This window comes from Vicugna pacos, chromosome 16 (genome assembly GCF_048564905.1).
Source record: "Vicugna pacos chromosome 16, VicPac4, whole genome shotgun sequence".
Lineage (NCBI taxonomy): Eukaryota > Metazoa > Chordata > Mammalia > Artiodactyla > Camelidae > Vicugna > Vicugna pacos.
Genome location: NC_133002.1, coordinates 61358642 through 61373537, shown reverse-complemented (window position 1 = coordinate 61373537; position 14896 = coordinate 61358642). Strand labels below are relative to the sequence as shown.

The 14896-nt window shown below is 50.7% G+C and overlaps 1 protein-coding gene across 2 annotated transcripts in view; it reads right to left on the bottom strand.

Moving 5' to 3' along the window:
- RNF213 (ring finger protein 213) overlaps positions 1-14896 on the bottom strand; it is a 104357-nt gene that overhangs the window by 54524 nt on the left and 34937 nt on the right. For both annotated transcript variants that reach the window (XM_072939788.1, XM_072939789.1), the window contains exons 12-20: positions 12991-13213; positions 12498-12553; positions 11245-11398; positions 8727-8894; positions 5736-5825; positions 5134-5256; positions 3031-3211; positions 1052-1225; positions 508-654 (exon numbers count right to left, since the gene is read on the bottom strand). In XM_072939788.1, the coding sequence (XP_072795889.1) occupies positions 508-654; positions 1052-1225; positions 3031-3211; positions 5134-5256; positions 5736-5825; positions 8727-8894; positions 11245-11398; positions 12498-12553; positions 12991-13213 (1316 nt within the window). The remainder of the gene's footprint in view (positions 1-507; positions 655-1051; positions 1226-3030; positions 3212-5133; positions 5257-5735; positions 5826-8726; positions 8895-11244; positions 11399-12497; positions 12554-12990; positions 13214-14896) is intronic.

The following is a 14896-nucleotide window of genomic DNA, read 5'->3' as shown; positions in this document are numbered from 1 at the left end:
ATGGAAAATAAGAACATTGAAAACAAAGCAAAGGATGAGACAAGAATTTCAATTCTAGAGAAACGACAGTCTGCACGGGAAACGGAAGAGAACCAGGCCTGCGTCTGGCGGGGCTGTGGGCGGTGCCTCGGCACAGCCGTGACCACTGAAACCCTGAGGGCTGATCTAATTAAAAGTACGACGTAACCGATGTAACCGGGAGGAAAGGGAGGTTGGGAAGGTATGCGTGTCAGGCAGAGACTGGAAAGACAAGGTCTAACTCCCCACTTCCCACAACGGGTAATGCTTAAACCTGGAAAATCAAGGAGGTGTTTAAGCGTGCTATTTAAAGGCATGGGGATAATTACCCCCCCTCCAAAAAGAGAGATAACATGTATTAACTTTGTTAAAAGTCAACACAATAAAAAAGCCTCCCCTCCGCAGCCGCGGAAAAGCCGCTGCTGCAATGTGCCGCTATCACAGCTGGGGGCCCTCAGTTCTGTTTATCTTAAAGCTTGAGAAGATCACCTCTTATCAGATCTTTCACACGCGCACACAACTTCAGGAGGCAGTCGACATGGCTTTCCTCTTTCCTTAGAGCCAGCAGCTCCTTTTGCCTCAGACCTAGCACTTCCTTCATAGTGTTTTTCTTCTGGTCCGAAAGACATTTACTGCCTGAAAAAAATAAAAAGAAGAAGAAAAAGAAAAGGAACCCAACAGAACTAACAAGCAGCTGTTCCGTGGCGTCTCCCACCTCCCGCGGGTAGGACCGCGCGCCGGGCCGCGCAGACGGGGAGGCGCGGGGCCCGCCACTCCAGGACATCCACGTGTTGGCAGCATGGGGTGGAAACAGCGAGTGCTCTGATGCTGTCTGCAGCTCGCCACTCGCCCGTTACTTCCTGAGGGTCAGAAACCATCCCATCAACCTCCAGGCAAGAAGAGTCACTCGTCATGAAGACGATAAAAATCACCCGTCTACAAACACACACACACACACACACACGCACGCGCGCGCGCTTCTGTCTCCTAAGCCCTCGGCAGCCTGGAGCCCACATCTCGACCTGATACTTACTTAATTGCCAGATGTCGAGGAACCGATTCGTGTGTTTTATGATCAGCTCCAGTTGTCCGACTAAAATCGTTCCACTGATGAGGTCACTGGTAACTTTTGTGAACACAGAGTCAGCGGTGGACATCAACTTCTTGGCTTCCTCTGTCATATTAGCTATTATTTTCTCGTTGGTTCCTGATCAGGTTAAGAACAGAGTGAAAACAGTGGGCGCCCCACTGCCTTGCCACATTGCTGGATTCCCAGTAACTTCCCCACTGTTCTGTCCCAACTTCCACATAGTAAAGCAAAGTCATTCCATGTTTCCCCACACGCTTTTCACATCCCTCGATTCTGCTTTGCCTGGAGATCTGTTTTATCCAGATTCATCTCCCAAAGGACCTCCTTCTTCATGAAGATGACTCCTCAAATGGCCAAAATCAGCCCAGAGAACATTTCTCATTTTAAAACCTGCGCCAGGTTCAGTATACTGATTATCTTTCTTAAACTAGACATAACCACCTTTAAAATCCATCTTGAGAACCCTCAAACAGAAGAGTAAACTGCGCCAGGGGTGCACTGAACCCGAGCACGGGTTGCCCACCTGGTCTCAAGGAGACAGCTCCATGGCACATGGAGACAAGAACACCAGTGTGGTGGCTATGCTCTACACACCTTGGCTACCTTGCAAAATTTTGAATGTGAATTTAGGATCAATTAAGAAGGCAGAATTTTCGAACATACTTAGTTTAACCACCAGAAGGTTACTGTCCCAGTAACAGTCGGGTCATACAGTCGGGTCATGCCAGTAAAAGCAAACAGAGCAACTTTATTCATAATTGTAAAATCTTGGAATCATCCAAGATGTCCCTCAGCAGGTGAATACAGAGACAAGCCGAGCTCCAGCCGCATGGCGGAGTATTACTCAGCAATGAAAAGGAGTGAGCAATGCGGAGGCACCTAAGTGAAAGGAGCCAATCCGAAAAGGCTCCAGGCAGAACAATTCCAACCACATGACTTCCCAGGAAAGGCACAGCTGCAGGATGGGGGAAGACAGGCAGGAGGGGCACGGGGCCTCTTGGGGCAATGGAACTGCTCTGTGTGACATTGTAATAGTGAGTGCACGTCATGAAACGTTTGTCAAAACCCACGAAGAGTGAACCCCAAGGTGAAAACAACAGAAGGAAACAAGCGTGGGAGGCGTGAACATGGGAACTGTCTATACTTTCCACTCAGTGTTTCTAACCACCTAAACCTGCCCTAAAACATACGGTCTCTCAACTTAAAAGACACAAATGTAATCTCCTCAAGTGGGTCGTTTGGAATCATCACACAGGCTCCCACATCGATGTTCTCACTTTATCCTTACAGCCGCGGCATGAAAGGGACTTGTTTTAAGGCTATCCGAGAAATTTGATGAACCTGAGACCCAGAGTATCTGACTTGGGATTTTCAGATCCAAATGCGGTGCTTTTCCACTAGATCTGAACCTGACGACTCACGTATCCACTTGAACATACGTTTCTAGGGTGATAAACATCCCCCTGCTCTGATCACAAAGGCTTGGGCCGTGGGGGCCGGGTTCAGAAGAATCTGGCAGTCATCAGTCTTTGTTACAATTACCAGTGTTGGATCAGACATTCACATGGATCTCAGAACAACAAGAGAGAAAGGGCTCTAGAGCCAGACACGCTCGGGTTTGGATTTCAGTTCTTAGCACCGTCAAGCCCTTGGGTAAGTCGTGTTGCGTTCCCCACCTCAGCTGCCCCATCTGAGGACTCTGAGGACAGCTTCAGGGCTGGCACGGCAGCACAGCCCCGGTGGGAGGCAGACAGGCGATAAACGGTGGTTTCTGGTGTGCATTCTCATGGACAGTGCAAGCTACGCTGAAGCCCCTCGGGTCCCTCCCATCCAAGCTGCTCCTTCGGCCCATCCTGGCCGACGCTCAGGTCCAGGACCCCGCCCCCCACCCTCGGGTCAGGAGGCACACGCCATTAACATACCGTACAGTCTGAAGAGATGCTTGATGTCTGGCCCTGTGAGCAGGTGAGTCAAAATTTCATCCAAGTTGTCTACAAGCTCCCCTCCGTTTCTGGGCCAGGACTTAGTGATCACGGCAGACACGAGGGTGCCACATTTCCGCCAGTCGTCATAAGCGATCTTCTCGAGGATACTGGTCTGAGACTACAAAGAAAGGAAGGAAGGGAGGGAAATGCAGGGGTTTTTTTGTTGTTGTTGGTTCATTTTTTTAAAATATATTTTTATTGAAGTACAGTCAGTTGACAGTGTTGTGTCAGTTTCTGGTGCACAGCACATGCTTCAGTCACACAGGCGCACACAGACATCTGCTGTCACATTCTCCTTCTCTGTAAGTTACTGCAAGATACTGAATGTGGCTCCCTGTGCTGCAGTGTAAACTTGCTGTTTATTGTTGGTTCTTTTCTGAGTAACAGAAGCAAACTGCTCACCCAATAGCAGTTCAGAAATCTTTCGTAACTAGTTTTACAAAGCTTCAAAAAACAAAACAAAACAAAACCACCAAGAGCGTAAAATGCTTAATGTTTCTCACAGTATTTCTGTTTTCCTTCGTGCTGTCTCCCTCGGTGACGAGCGCGGGCGCGCACACACACACAGCAACACACACACACACACAGCAACACACAGGTCCCCCCCCCCACTTCCTTCTGCCTCACTGCCAGCTTCCACAACTTTCTTGGGACTTAAACATTATGAAAAACACCAAACGCAAGTGAACCATCGCTGCTGGTATCCTCTGTGTTCCTCACTGCAATTCTTTTAAAGCTGCCTACAAACAACACATTTTAATTCTCTTTCTGATTCTCCACCAGGAAACAAAATGTTTCCCTTCTTTAGGTTCAAAGTTTTTATAAAGTTTCAGAAATTAGTGAAAAAAAAATTAGAGTTAGGGTTCGTTTACAGTAGATGCTTCCTGATTTTTCAAAGGATAAAAGAAAGCCTTATCCAGCAACATATGAAAAGGATCATGCGGCGTGGCCAAGCGGGGTTCACCCCAGGGAGGGCGGCTGCTTCAACACAAAAGCCCAGTTAACGTCACACATCACGCCAGTAGGAAAAGTCACCTGATCACCTCCCTGGATGCAGAAAAAGTGCTTGACAAAATGTAACACTGTTTCATGGTAAAACACTCAACAAACCAGGAATGTAAGGAACTCCCTCAACCCCACAGAGGGCATCTACGGAAAACCCACAGCCGACACCACCGTCTGGGCGAAGGACTGAAAGCTCTCCCCCTAGGGCCAGGAACGGGCAAGGGTGTCCGCTGCCCCCACGTCCATTCAGCACCGCCCAGGAGGGTCTAGCCAGGACGGTCGGGCAAGAACACGCCATAAAGGGCACTCGGAGGGAGGGAACAGCTCGCCGGCAGAGCACGTGCTTAGCACACACAAGGTCCTGGGTTCAATCCCCAGTGCCTCCACTGAAAATAAATAAATAATAAACCTAATTACCTCCGCCCCAAAAATAAATAAAATAAATAATAATTTAGAACAAAAATAAAAAAGGCATTCAGACCGGAAAGGAAGGAGTGAAAGGCAACCCACCTCTATTCCTGTAAGACACGCCCTCACACACAGAAAACCCTACAGAGCGCACGCACGCAGCACGAGCTTGTTCCTGGGAGGCAGGGCCGGGCGCAGTCCTGCCTCCTGCACAGAGACAACCCGAAGTGAACGGACAGGATCCTTTCAGCTTCATACACTTTCCTACCATCAATGTCTTGCCGACCTTTGAGGTCTTTTACCGCATGCTAAGCGCATGCTAAGCAAGTGCTATTAGCAAGCAATAAAACAAAGCAGCCATTACGGGGCAGTTGGGAGCAGCCTGCGCGGGGGTGAGCCGCCGTGACTTAGGGATTGTAACAGCCACGCGGCAGCAGGAAGCTGAGTGGCGTCTCAAGAAGTGGGTAGAGGGCACCGGATTTCAGGATGGGGAAGGGGATGCCCAGAGCTGATGCTCTGCGTTGGCACAGGGTCTCAGGACCAGCGGGCGCTTAATAGCCTTTGGCCGATGCTGTCAGAAGGCGGCGGGAACCCAAACGTGGTTCCCAAGTGGGAGAGGGCATTCACCTGGCAGACCGAGCTCACGGCTTCGATGACGCACTTCTCAAAGCATTTCGACACACTGTCTTCACCGCCTGCGGCATCCCATTTGCTGCTGCAGAAGGCGAGGATCTGGGAGAGGGGCTTCTCCTGCGAGATGGGAAGATGAGCGGGTGAGGAGTTTGGGGGGCTGAACTCTCAGCGCCGACGGAATGGAAACACCCTGCGAATTTTCACTTTCCTACTATTGTATCATCTCCCCATGGCTGTGACCTCCCCCCGTGCCACGCTAAGCTTGTCCTCCCTGCCCCCAACCACCAGACCAACAAGGCTAGTGTTCCCAGTCTGCAGAAAAAGCATCCAGCATGTGCTTGCAAAATCAGGTAAATTTTGTTTTTAAAGACTTTCTCCTTGCTTCTCTTTTCCTAAAAAGATGCATTTAATAGTTACCTCTAACAGTCTCATATCATGTTTACACCATCTAGGGTCAAATGGCACAGATCAGAAGTGCAGGGTCACATGAACCCCACGGCCAGTGCATTCAAATGCACTCCTCCTGGTGTTGGTTTTTCCTAACGGTTTTGTTTTTTTATCAACTTCTGAAAAGAATGTCCCCCTACGTTTGGTACCTGCTTAAGCCTCCCTTCCAAGTCCCCCAGCAAGGATTCCTTCCAGCCGTGCTCCTTGGGGAAGGGGATTTCCACCAGCCGCCTCCAGACCTGCAAAACCCACACGTAAGTGACGGCCACGCAGACATGTGGACGCCACAGTGGAATTCTATGAAGAAGGGAAGACAGAGAGCTGAGGCCTTCGAGGACACCGGGGTTCTAACCTGTCTCCGTCCATGCTCAGCTGTGTCATAGTAAGTCTGGGCCACCCGCCTTAGCCTTTTAAGACGAAAGGCCCTGACCAGACCAGGTACCCACTGTGGTCCCTTCTGCTGTGTGACTGGTTTTCACTCTGGAAGGATTTCCCTCCATCGTCTTATGCAGAAAAAGGTCAGCCTTAGCAGAAAGCTGCAGTCAGGCCCGCACACCTTCAGCGAGGCTCCCCAGTGTCAACATTCAACGTGGCCACGTTATCTTTCTCTTCCGTGCTCCCCCGAGGCACGCTAGGAACAGGCATTTTCTCGGCTGAACCGCTGGAAGGAAGCTGCACTGTCACGCCCCCCGGCCCCTGCGTCCTGGGCAGGCATCCCCATACCAGGGCCCTTCTGCTGCACGTGGGGAGCGGGCGCCCCGCTCAGGCCACTCCACGTGGCCGTGACTCTCTCTCCAGGAGGCCCCCGTCCACATTTCTCCGTTGTTCACTAGTGTCCTGACTGGGTCCTGGAGCCAGCCGGGGGGGACACGCCACACTGAGTAATCGTGTCTCTTTTCTGGAAGGGTTTTCCAGCCTTTTCTTTTATTCCCTGTCTTCCTTTCTTTTAGGATGTTGGCAACTTGGGAAAGTTGAGGCTGGCTCTTCTGTAGACTATCTCTTGATCTGATCTGACTCGTAATTCTCCCAGGATGAGATTCAGATTACATGTGGAGGGACGGGAACGTTACGAGGTTGAGCCGCACTGAAAAGGTGCTTCTTGTAGGTCATGAAGGGGGAGCACCATCACCTTCCCTGGCCACCTGCTCTCCCGGGGGCACTGCTGTCCCTCAGAGACTCCCACAGGAGGCCATCGGGCAGAGGGCCAGGTCTCCCGGAGGCTGAGCCCGCCTCCCCGGGTCCCTCCGTTGTGAAAGTGCCATCTCTTGTATCAAAATGTCATCTGCGGATGCTCTGTCCCCAGACACTTTTCACCTACTGATCTCAGCGTTTGTGGATGAATCTCACCTGGTCGTCATCGCTTCTGTGTGGCAGAGCGACGGTTTCCTTATGTGGTTTTGTTTATTCGGGTTTTTTGGTTGTGGTTCTGGTGGGGGGAGGCAGTTAGGCTTACTTATTTATTTATCCTTAGAGGAGGTGCTGGGGATTGAACCACGAGCTGTACCCTCCTCCCATGCTGTTCACTCGTTTTTAAAGATAAAGCAATACATTGGACTAGAACAGCACAAAAAGTGATCGGTGTGGTTACCGATTCCACATGACAGTCAGCCTTTGAGAAACGACCACTTTTTGAGTTTCAGTGGAATATCAAAGAAGAAAATTCATGAAAAGGTTATTTAAATGTTACTTCCCTTTTGCATCTATACATCTGGGTGAGGCTGGAACTCCTTCATCTATTTTAACCAAAGCAACATATTGCAAGAGATTGGCTGCAGAAGCAGATGTGAGAACCCAGTCATCTTCGACTGGTCTCAACTTTAGAGACTTGCAAAAGCATAAAATAATGCCATGCTTTCCACTAATTTTTTTTTGCTTTGGAAATTGTAATTATCTTTTGTAAAAATATGGTGTTTGATGGCTTTCTGTTGCCACTGTTTCTTCTACATTTATTGGTTGGCATTCTTCCATAAAGAAAGATCTTTGGGGGCTGGGGGAGGGTGTAGCTCAGTGGTAGAGCGTGTGCTTAGCATGCGCGAGGTCCTGGGTTCAAGCCCCAGTATCTCCGTTAAAAAAAAAATAAGTAAACTCAATTACCTCCTCCCCCTACAAGAAAAAAAGACTTAAAAAATTAATAAAAGTCAGAAGCTGAAATTTGCAACTTCCTGTCTTCCTTTTCTGTGCACACATCCTGGCCTAGCCTGTGACGGAGCTACGTGGGCAGAAAGGTTCTGTCTTGATGGAAAACGGCACAGACGTAGAGGCCTGGGCCTGGTTAGGGGGCGGAGGGAAGTCTGCAAAGTCACTGTGAACCCTAGGTACTGCCGCCCAGGTGGGTGCAGGAGGGAGGGGGCACGGAGGGGTCTGTGATGAGTCTAGAACCTACAAGAGCCGCGAGTCACACACGTCCCCGATGCGCACTCTTCTCAGGAGCCATCACCTCTCTAGTTTCTCAGGGAACAAGCTTTACAGAAACAGGGTGTGTTGGTAACTCGGCGGGACCAACCCAGTCCCCCAAGCAGGCGTCGCCGTTCTGGTGACCAGGACCCTCGCAACTCTCACGCCCAGGATGAAGGTCATTTCAAGTGGGTTTCGTGGGGTCCCCAACACCCTGGAGGCTCGAGGGCTGTAACCTTCACAACCTCTCCATCACAAAAGGAAAACAGAGGCACCGAAAAAAAGGCGGGGGTGGGAGCAAAGCGGGTCCCCTCCACGGCTGTCTGGGCTTCCACCCACCCCCACGTGCCAGACCCGGGGCGTCTCCCGGGCCTTCTGTCTCCCTCCTCCTTGGCACACGACTCCATTTCCGCCTCTGCTTCTGGAAGCCCTCCCTACCTCCCACCTTTCAGGGGCTGACTTCTCGCTTCCTCACATGCAGATGCCGTTCTGCCCCGTCCCCCTTTCAAGCAGCTCGTTTTCATCCTGTTCCTCCACTTTTATGTCATGAACCTGACTCACAACCTCAGCACTGGACGGGACCTGAACGCCCCTCCCCGCCCGCCGCCGAGTCTCGACAAGCTCTGCCATCAGCGTGGGAACCACGGCCCACCCGCCAGGTGCCCGAGCCCTCGATCCCGTTAGGGGAGTGGCCAGTCACTGTCCAGACGAGACCCGCCACGGACCCCCTGCTTGTCAGGGCTTACCTTAATCTCCTCGGTGTATGTAAAGGGGTCGGAGGACTGCCAACTTCGGAACATGCTCCTAACGAAACAGCACCCAAGCCAAGACCTGGTGGCCATGAGGGTCTTCTGGAAGACTGTTTTTACTGAATGCGTCTTTCCAGTTTCATCTCCCTGCCCTCCTGCTAAATCCTGTCACCACGAGAGAGAAAGAGAGGCAGAGGGTCTCACTGTGCCCACACTGTGGACCAGGAGGACTGTGCAGCCCCTTCCCGCCCCACTCGGCAGCGCAGAAGCTGCATGCACCTGCTGGCCCTCCGGTCTGGCCCCTGTGCTGTCATCACCCTTTCATGTCCCAGAGTGCTTCAGGTTCACTCTGGGTGGGCAGCATGGCAGGGGGATCTTCTGCAGGAACACCCCCATCAAACGACCCCGGCAACGACAGCAGAGGCAACCCAGCCTCGCCCCCGGGCAGCCCCTCCACCGAGGAGGAGCCGCGGCCCCCTCCAGATGGGGTGAGGAGGACACAGCAGGGGCGCAGAGCGGCCAGCAGCTCCGAGAAACTGAGCTAGTGCAAAGCCCGCCCCTGGTGACATGGCCGGCCGGCGGGCCAGGAGGCAAAGCCACGTGCCCCCATGGGCGCCTCCTTTCCTTTGTAGGAAAGAACTCATCTGACTCCACGTGAGGTCTGTTCCTTTGGCTCTAACCCTGTGCAGTTTCCTGGGCTCAGTCATGCCAGTTTCGCACCTTTTTGTCAAAGAATGTTGCCTAGAGCCTGAAATATACAGGAGGCCCCGACCTCAAGGCTCTGACCTTTAAGGGTCTAACACTTTCCCATTCAGACAGAGATAAAAAGCTGCAGAATAGAAAATAACGTTTGTCTTGTTGGCAGTTTACAGGGACACCACGACCTGACCTGCCCCGACAGCTGCCAGAACAAAGCATTCTGACACCAAGAAGATTACAGCAAACACCCACACCCCCTCCCCCTTTTGGTGTAAAAGGAGCCTGAATTCTGACTTGAGGAAGGTGGTTCTTCAGGACATGAGTCTGCCATCTCCTCGGTCTGCCGGCTCTCCAAATAAAGTCGCTATTCCTGGCCCCAACACCTCGTCTCCCGATTCCCTGGCCTGTCGTGTGGCGAGGAGAGTGAGTTTGGACTTGTTAACACCCGGACGTTCTCCCTCCATTCCTTCTCCCTGAAAAGCCCCTTCCCCGGGGTCCAGGGCTCCGGGGTGCCTCCCGCCCTCCCTCCCTCTCCAGAAGCACCCCCACCAGGGAGTGGGTGCTGCCCAGGATCGCCCCCACTCAGATGGAGCCTCCTCCCAGTTTGGCATGTGTGTGTTTTCTTTTGCTTCAACTGAGCCCCACAAACTGCGTTAAGTGTCACGACCCCCACAAAACCAGATCTAACAGGGGTCACTGCCTCCCGCCAGAGGTGCCCGGCCCAGGGCTAGAGATACAGTGGCCAGGCGGGTGCCAGAAGCGCTGGCTGCCAGGTGGGAGCCCAGAGTCCACGGCGGACAGACAGGCCAGCATGACCGGTAATCACGGCAAGTGCCAAGACGCGAAAGCACAGGGCGTTTTCGAGGCACACAAGGAGTGTGGTACCCAGCCTGGGGGAGGGGGCTCTGCCCTGAAAGGTTCGGGGAGCTCTGGGCAGCAGGGAGACGGGCGGGCTGGGGTCCAGGGGTGCTGGGAGACCCCAGCCAACACTCAAGATAGTGATTTGTGTAGGAACATAGACCCTAAATGGCTGCCCAACTTCCTAAGCACAGTTTAGGTGGAAGTTGGCACCTCCCTACGATGGTTTAAATAATATCCATTCAGGAAAAAGCAATCACCTCACTAATAGTGTTTATTTAAAAATGTATCCTTAGTATTTTAAAGAAGAAAAAACTAAAAGGAATAAAGTTAAAATGAACACCTGATTACTTTGCATCATGAAGTCACAGTTCGGACTTGTGAAATGGTGAGCGGGTGAATGGTGTAAACACGAAACCTTCGATCACCTTCACATGGAAACTCGAACTCAGGTGGGTGACAACCACACAGCATGGAAAAGAATGCGGTGTTGACACACACGATGTCATGGATGGATCTCAGGGGCGTAATGTCAGGAGAGGAAAGCTGGGCATGAAGGAGAGTTCAAAGACGGGGAAAACTGGCCAGTGGTGGTGCAGCCCAGGGGAGTGTCACCTCTGGGAGGTGTGGAGTGGGGGGGGAGTCTTTGCTACCTGTGGGGTCCTAGGTTAACCCAGTCAGCTGACACGCTGTGCTCTGACCCCTACACTGCCTCCTCCCTCCCTCCTTCCCCCCAGCGTAAGCCCTGGGGGGGCAGGCACGCAGACCCTGGTTCACTGAAACAGCCTGGATGCACAGAACAAAACCTGGCATCAAGCAGGCACTGAGCAATATCCGAGGACGGAATCTGCCACTCTGTCATTCCTGCAGTCCTAGAAGTAGCCTGTCTCCTTTCTGAGCTGAGGATGCTGAGACCCATACCCATCCTGGGTGCCGCGTGTATATGCGTTCCACTTACCACTAGAGGTTTAAGTTTAATGATCCTGCAAACAAGCTCAGCAGATAAGGCAGGCATTTCATGCAACGTGTGGTGTTTTGTAATGCTGCAGGTAGTTTCATGAAGTTTCAGGCACACAGTCAAGTAGGCCTGTGTCAAGGGCTCCTCAAGAATCCTGCCCCAAAAAGTTAAGAGAAATCACTGGAGTCATTTAGGAGGAGCGGAAAACAGCACCCATCGTCCCTTTAAAACGCCCACCAGGAAGGTGGGCACTGACCCCACAGAGGTGAACACCCGCAGCATTGCCATCCACCCGAACCCGGGATTGAGATAAAGATGAAATAAAGTCCTTCTGGTTTGCCTCCGTGGTCTGAACTATTTTAACGAAAGCCAATCAAACTGTTCCCAAGCGCATTCCCTTACTTGGGGGAAAAAAAGCTAGAGATGCAACATTATCAAGTTCAAATGAGATATAAATCTGAAAAAAAATTAGAAAGCTACGGGGAGGGAGGAAGGGAAGGAGCGCCAGAGGCACGTGGCCTGAGCACGCAGTCTCTCCCGGCCCGTGTGGACATGCTCACGGCGGACGCACGACCAGAGTGGACGGTCGGGGGCCTGACCGGGGCGGGGCCCGGACGGCGGCACGAGAAAGGCACTGCTCGGTGATTCTGTAGTACACAGAACCGGGTGGGGCCCCAGGTGCTGGGCGCTGAAGGAGATGTGGTACCCCCGCCTCCATCCTGACCACCCTCGGAATTCGGGGGAGGCGACCCTCAAAGTGCTTGGAGAAGCTCAGAAAACACCTCTCGCCCACGTGTTCGTCTCTATTGCTCTGTGTTCTGTATGCTGCCCCTGCCGGGGCTCAGGGGCCACACGAATTTGCGGGAGTGAAGGATTTCAGGTAATTACAGAAAGCTACCTTTGATTTTTATTTTCAACCTCCCGAACTTGCAAAAAACCCTCTGAAGACTAAACGTTAATGAAATGCAGGAGACAAGCAGGGGTATGACATATAACGGTAATCACTTAAAAATAAATGACAAAAAACGCACAGGAAGAAAGACCAGATGGAAATAAACCGGAAATCTCGGCATCAGATTTCTATGACTTTCCCTTTTCTAAAAGTAGGAGGATTACATTAATACCTTGGGGAAAAGTGGGATGTATATTGAGTTATGGTTTATGTGTATTTGTGAGAGCAAACACGGGACCCGGCGGAGCAGAAGGAGATCCCCATCTGCACGAGGAAGGCTACGTCTTACTCGTCTACTTACTTGTCCTGACAACTATCCAGGAGGTGAGACAGCACGCGTAAAATGCTCTCAATATTCTAGGGGGGAAGAAAAGAGACAAAGGGCAGCAATGAACTGTTCTCTTTCTGCAAACATGTTTTAAGGTGCTTAAGTACTAGTCTTACAACTTTCACAAATGAAACTCAAGATTTAAAATTATACCATTTTCTCCACCCCCAAAAATGGGGAAAGACAGGTAGGAAGGAGGAAGGGTGCCAGCACCTGGGGCCACTTCTAACCCTGCCTCCCACAATCACACACCCCCCAAAGCTACTGTTTCACGAAGTTCTGTTTACTGAAACAGAGTAAATTCAAGTCAGTCAACCCTTTTCCCTAAGACATCGTGACCCTCCTGGTTCTCTTGTTTCCAAGTGCTTCCCTCTGTCAGGTTTTCGGAAAAGGAGAATCAAGCTCTGTTTAGTTTTTGTTCTGCTTTTGCTAAGCAAGGACTAAGAGCCGATTCCAGGCAACACACCTTTGAGTTTCTGTTGTAGATTTCCCGAAGTCCTTGAAACCGGTAGGAGGTCCCTAGAAGGCAGTCCAGGACACGAGGAGGAGAGCGGCTTAAAAAGTCAGTGAGACCATTCATGTAATGAACCAAGCTGCTCAGAGGGAGCAAACTGAACCAGGACCGGAACAGATACTCATCCACATAGAGCAAATGTTTGTTCTCTTCCATAAGCTGGAGCAACTGTTTCCTGCATAAAGGAAAACAGGAACAGGAATAAAGGGCAGCCGTGAGGTCGGTAAAGTGGTCAAAGGTAAGAAAAGTGATGGGAGACGGGATCCAGAGTTCAGATTTCAAAAATAATTGAAACGCCAAGTAGTCAATCAACTGAGAGTAACAGCCCATTGAGAATTCACCAGCACGGGCGAGCTCAGAGGACATGGTACGGTGAGACCAGCCAGTCACAAAGGACAAGTGCTGTGTGGTGGCACTTAAGTGAGGTCCCGAAGAGTCAGAGTCATGGAGACAGACGGTAGAGTAGGGGGTACCAGGCGCTGGTTGGGGCGGGGTTGGTAATTGTTGTTTAATGGGGACAGTTTCAGTTTTATAAGATGAAAAGTTCCAGAGATGAATGGGGGTGAGGCGCACACAAAAATGTGAATACACTTAATGCCGCCAAACCGTACACTTAAAATGATCAAAATGGTAAATTGTACATTACGTATATTTTACCACAATAATAAAAGAACTCACCAAGAATTATGCACTTTGGCAGCTGTACTGAGATACAACTGGCATGACACTGTGTAAGTCTGAGGTGTGCAATGTGTTGACTTGATGCATTTATGTATTACAAAATGATTAGCACCACAGCACCAGCTGAATCCTGCACCCACGGTGTCAGGTAAGTGCCATTTCTTTTCTGTGGTGAGAACGTTTAAGACCTACTCTCTTAGCAACCTTGAAGGAAACAACACGGTACCGCTAACTGCAGTTGCCGTGCTGCACAATGGCTCCCCAGAGCTTCACCTCATCGTCTTCTTTCTTTCTTGTCTTCTAACTGGAGTTCATTCTGTTTGACCAACATCCCCCCTTTCTCCACCCCCCAGGCCCCTGGGGGTCACCATTCTTCTCTCTGCTTCTGGGTTTGACTTTTTCAGATTTCACACAGAAGTGACATCATCTAGTACTCGTCTTTACGTACCTGACTTATCTCTAATGCCCTCAAGGTCCATCCACGTTGTTGCGAATGACAAGATCCCCCCTTTTGTGGCTGCATAATAGTCCATCATATACGTTCATGGATACCTCATACACACATACACACACACCCCACACACATCTTTACCCAGTCGCCTGTTGATGGACACTTGGGTTTTCTCCGTGTCTTGGCTGTTGTGAATAGTGCTGCAATGAACGTGGGGATGCAGGTATCTCTCTGAGACCCTGATTCCATTTCCCTGGGATACAGACCCACAAGTGGGATTGCTGGATCACAAGGCGGTTCTTTTTTCAACCTGTTTTCCATTGTGGGTACATCAATCCATGAACTAAGCATTTGATGCGTGAATAAGCAAGTGCCCTGGGTCAACCAGTCTACGCGAACCCAGGCCAGTGAGCTGTTCTGTGTAACACTGTCCTAGAGACCCAAAAAGACGACCGTTGGAAAATAAAGAGTGCCACGAAGTGACAGAGGCTACAAGAAACACATGGATAAAGGTTCACTACATACTTAAAGGCAACTTTTGCCTGAAAGATACGATCTTTGGGACTAATGACAATGCTTGTCATTCTCCAGTTAAATTTCTCCTAGATAGTTGCTCTTCTAGATTAGTGCCCCCTGAAGGGGCTTTAAAATATATAGAATTATATAAATAATCTTAATTTGGTTTTCATTTCAAAAGGTTCCAATGGCGGTGAAAAATCAGTAAGT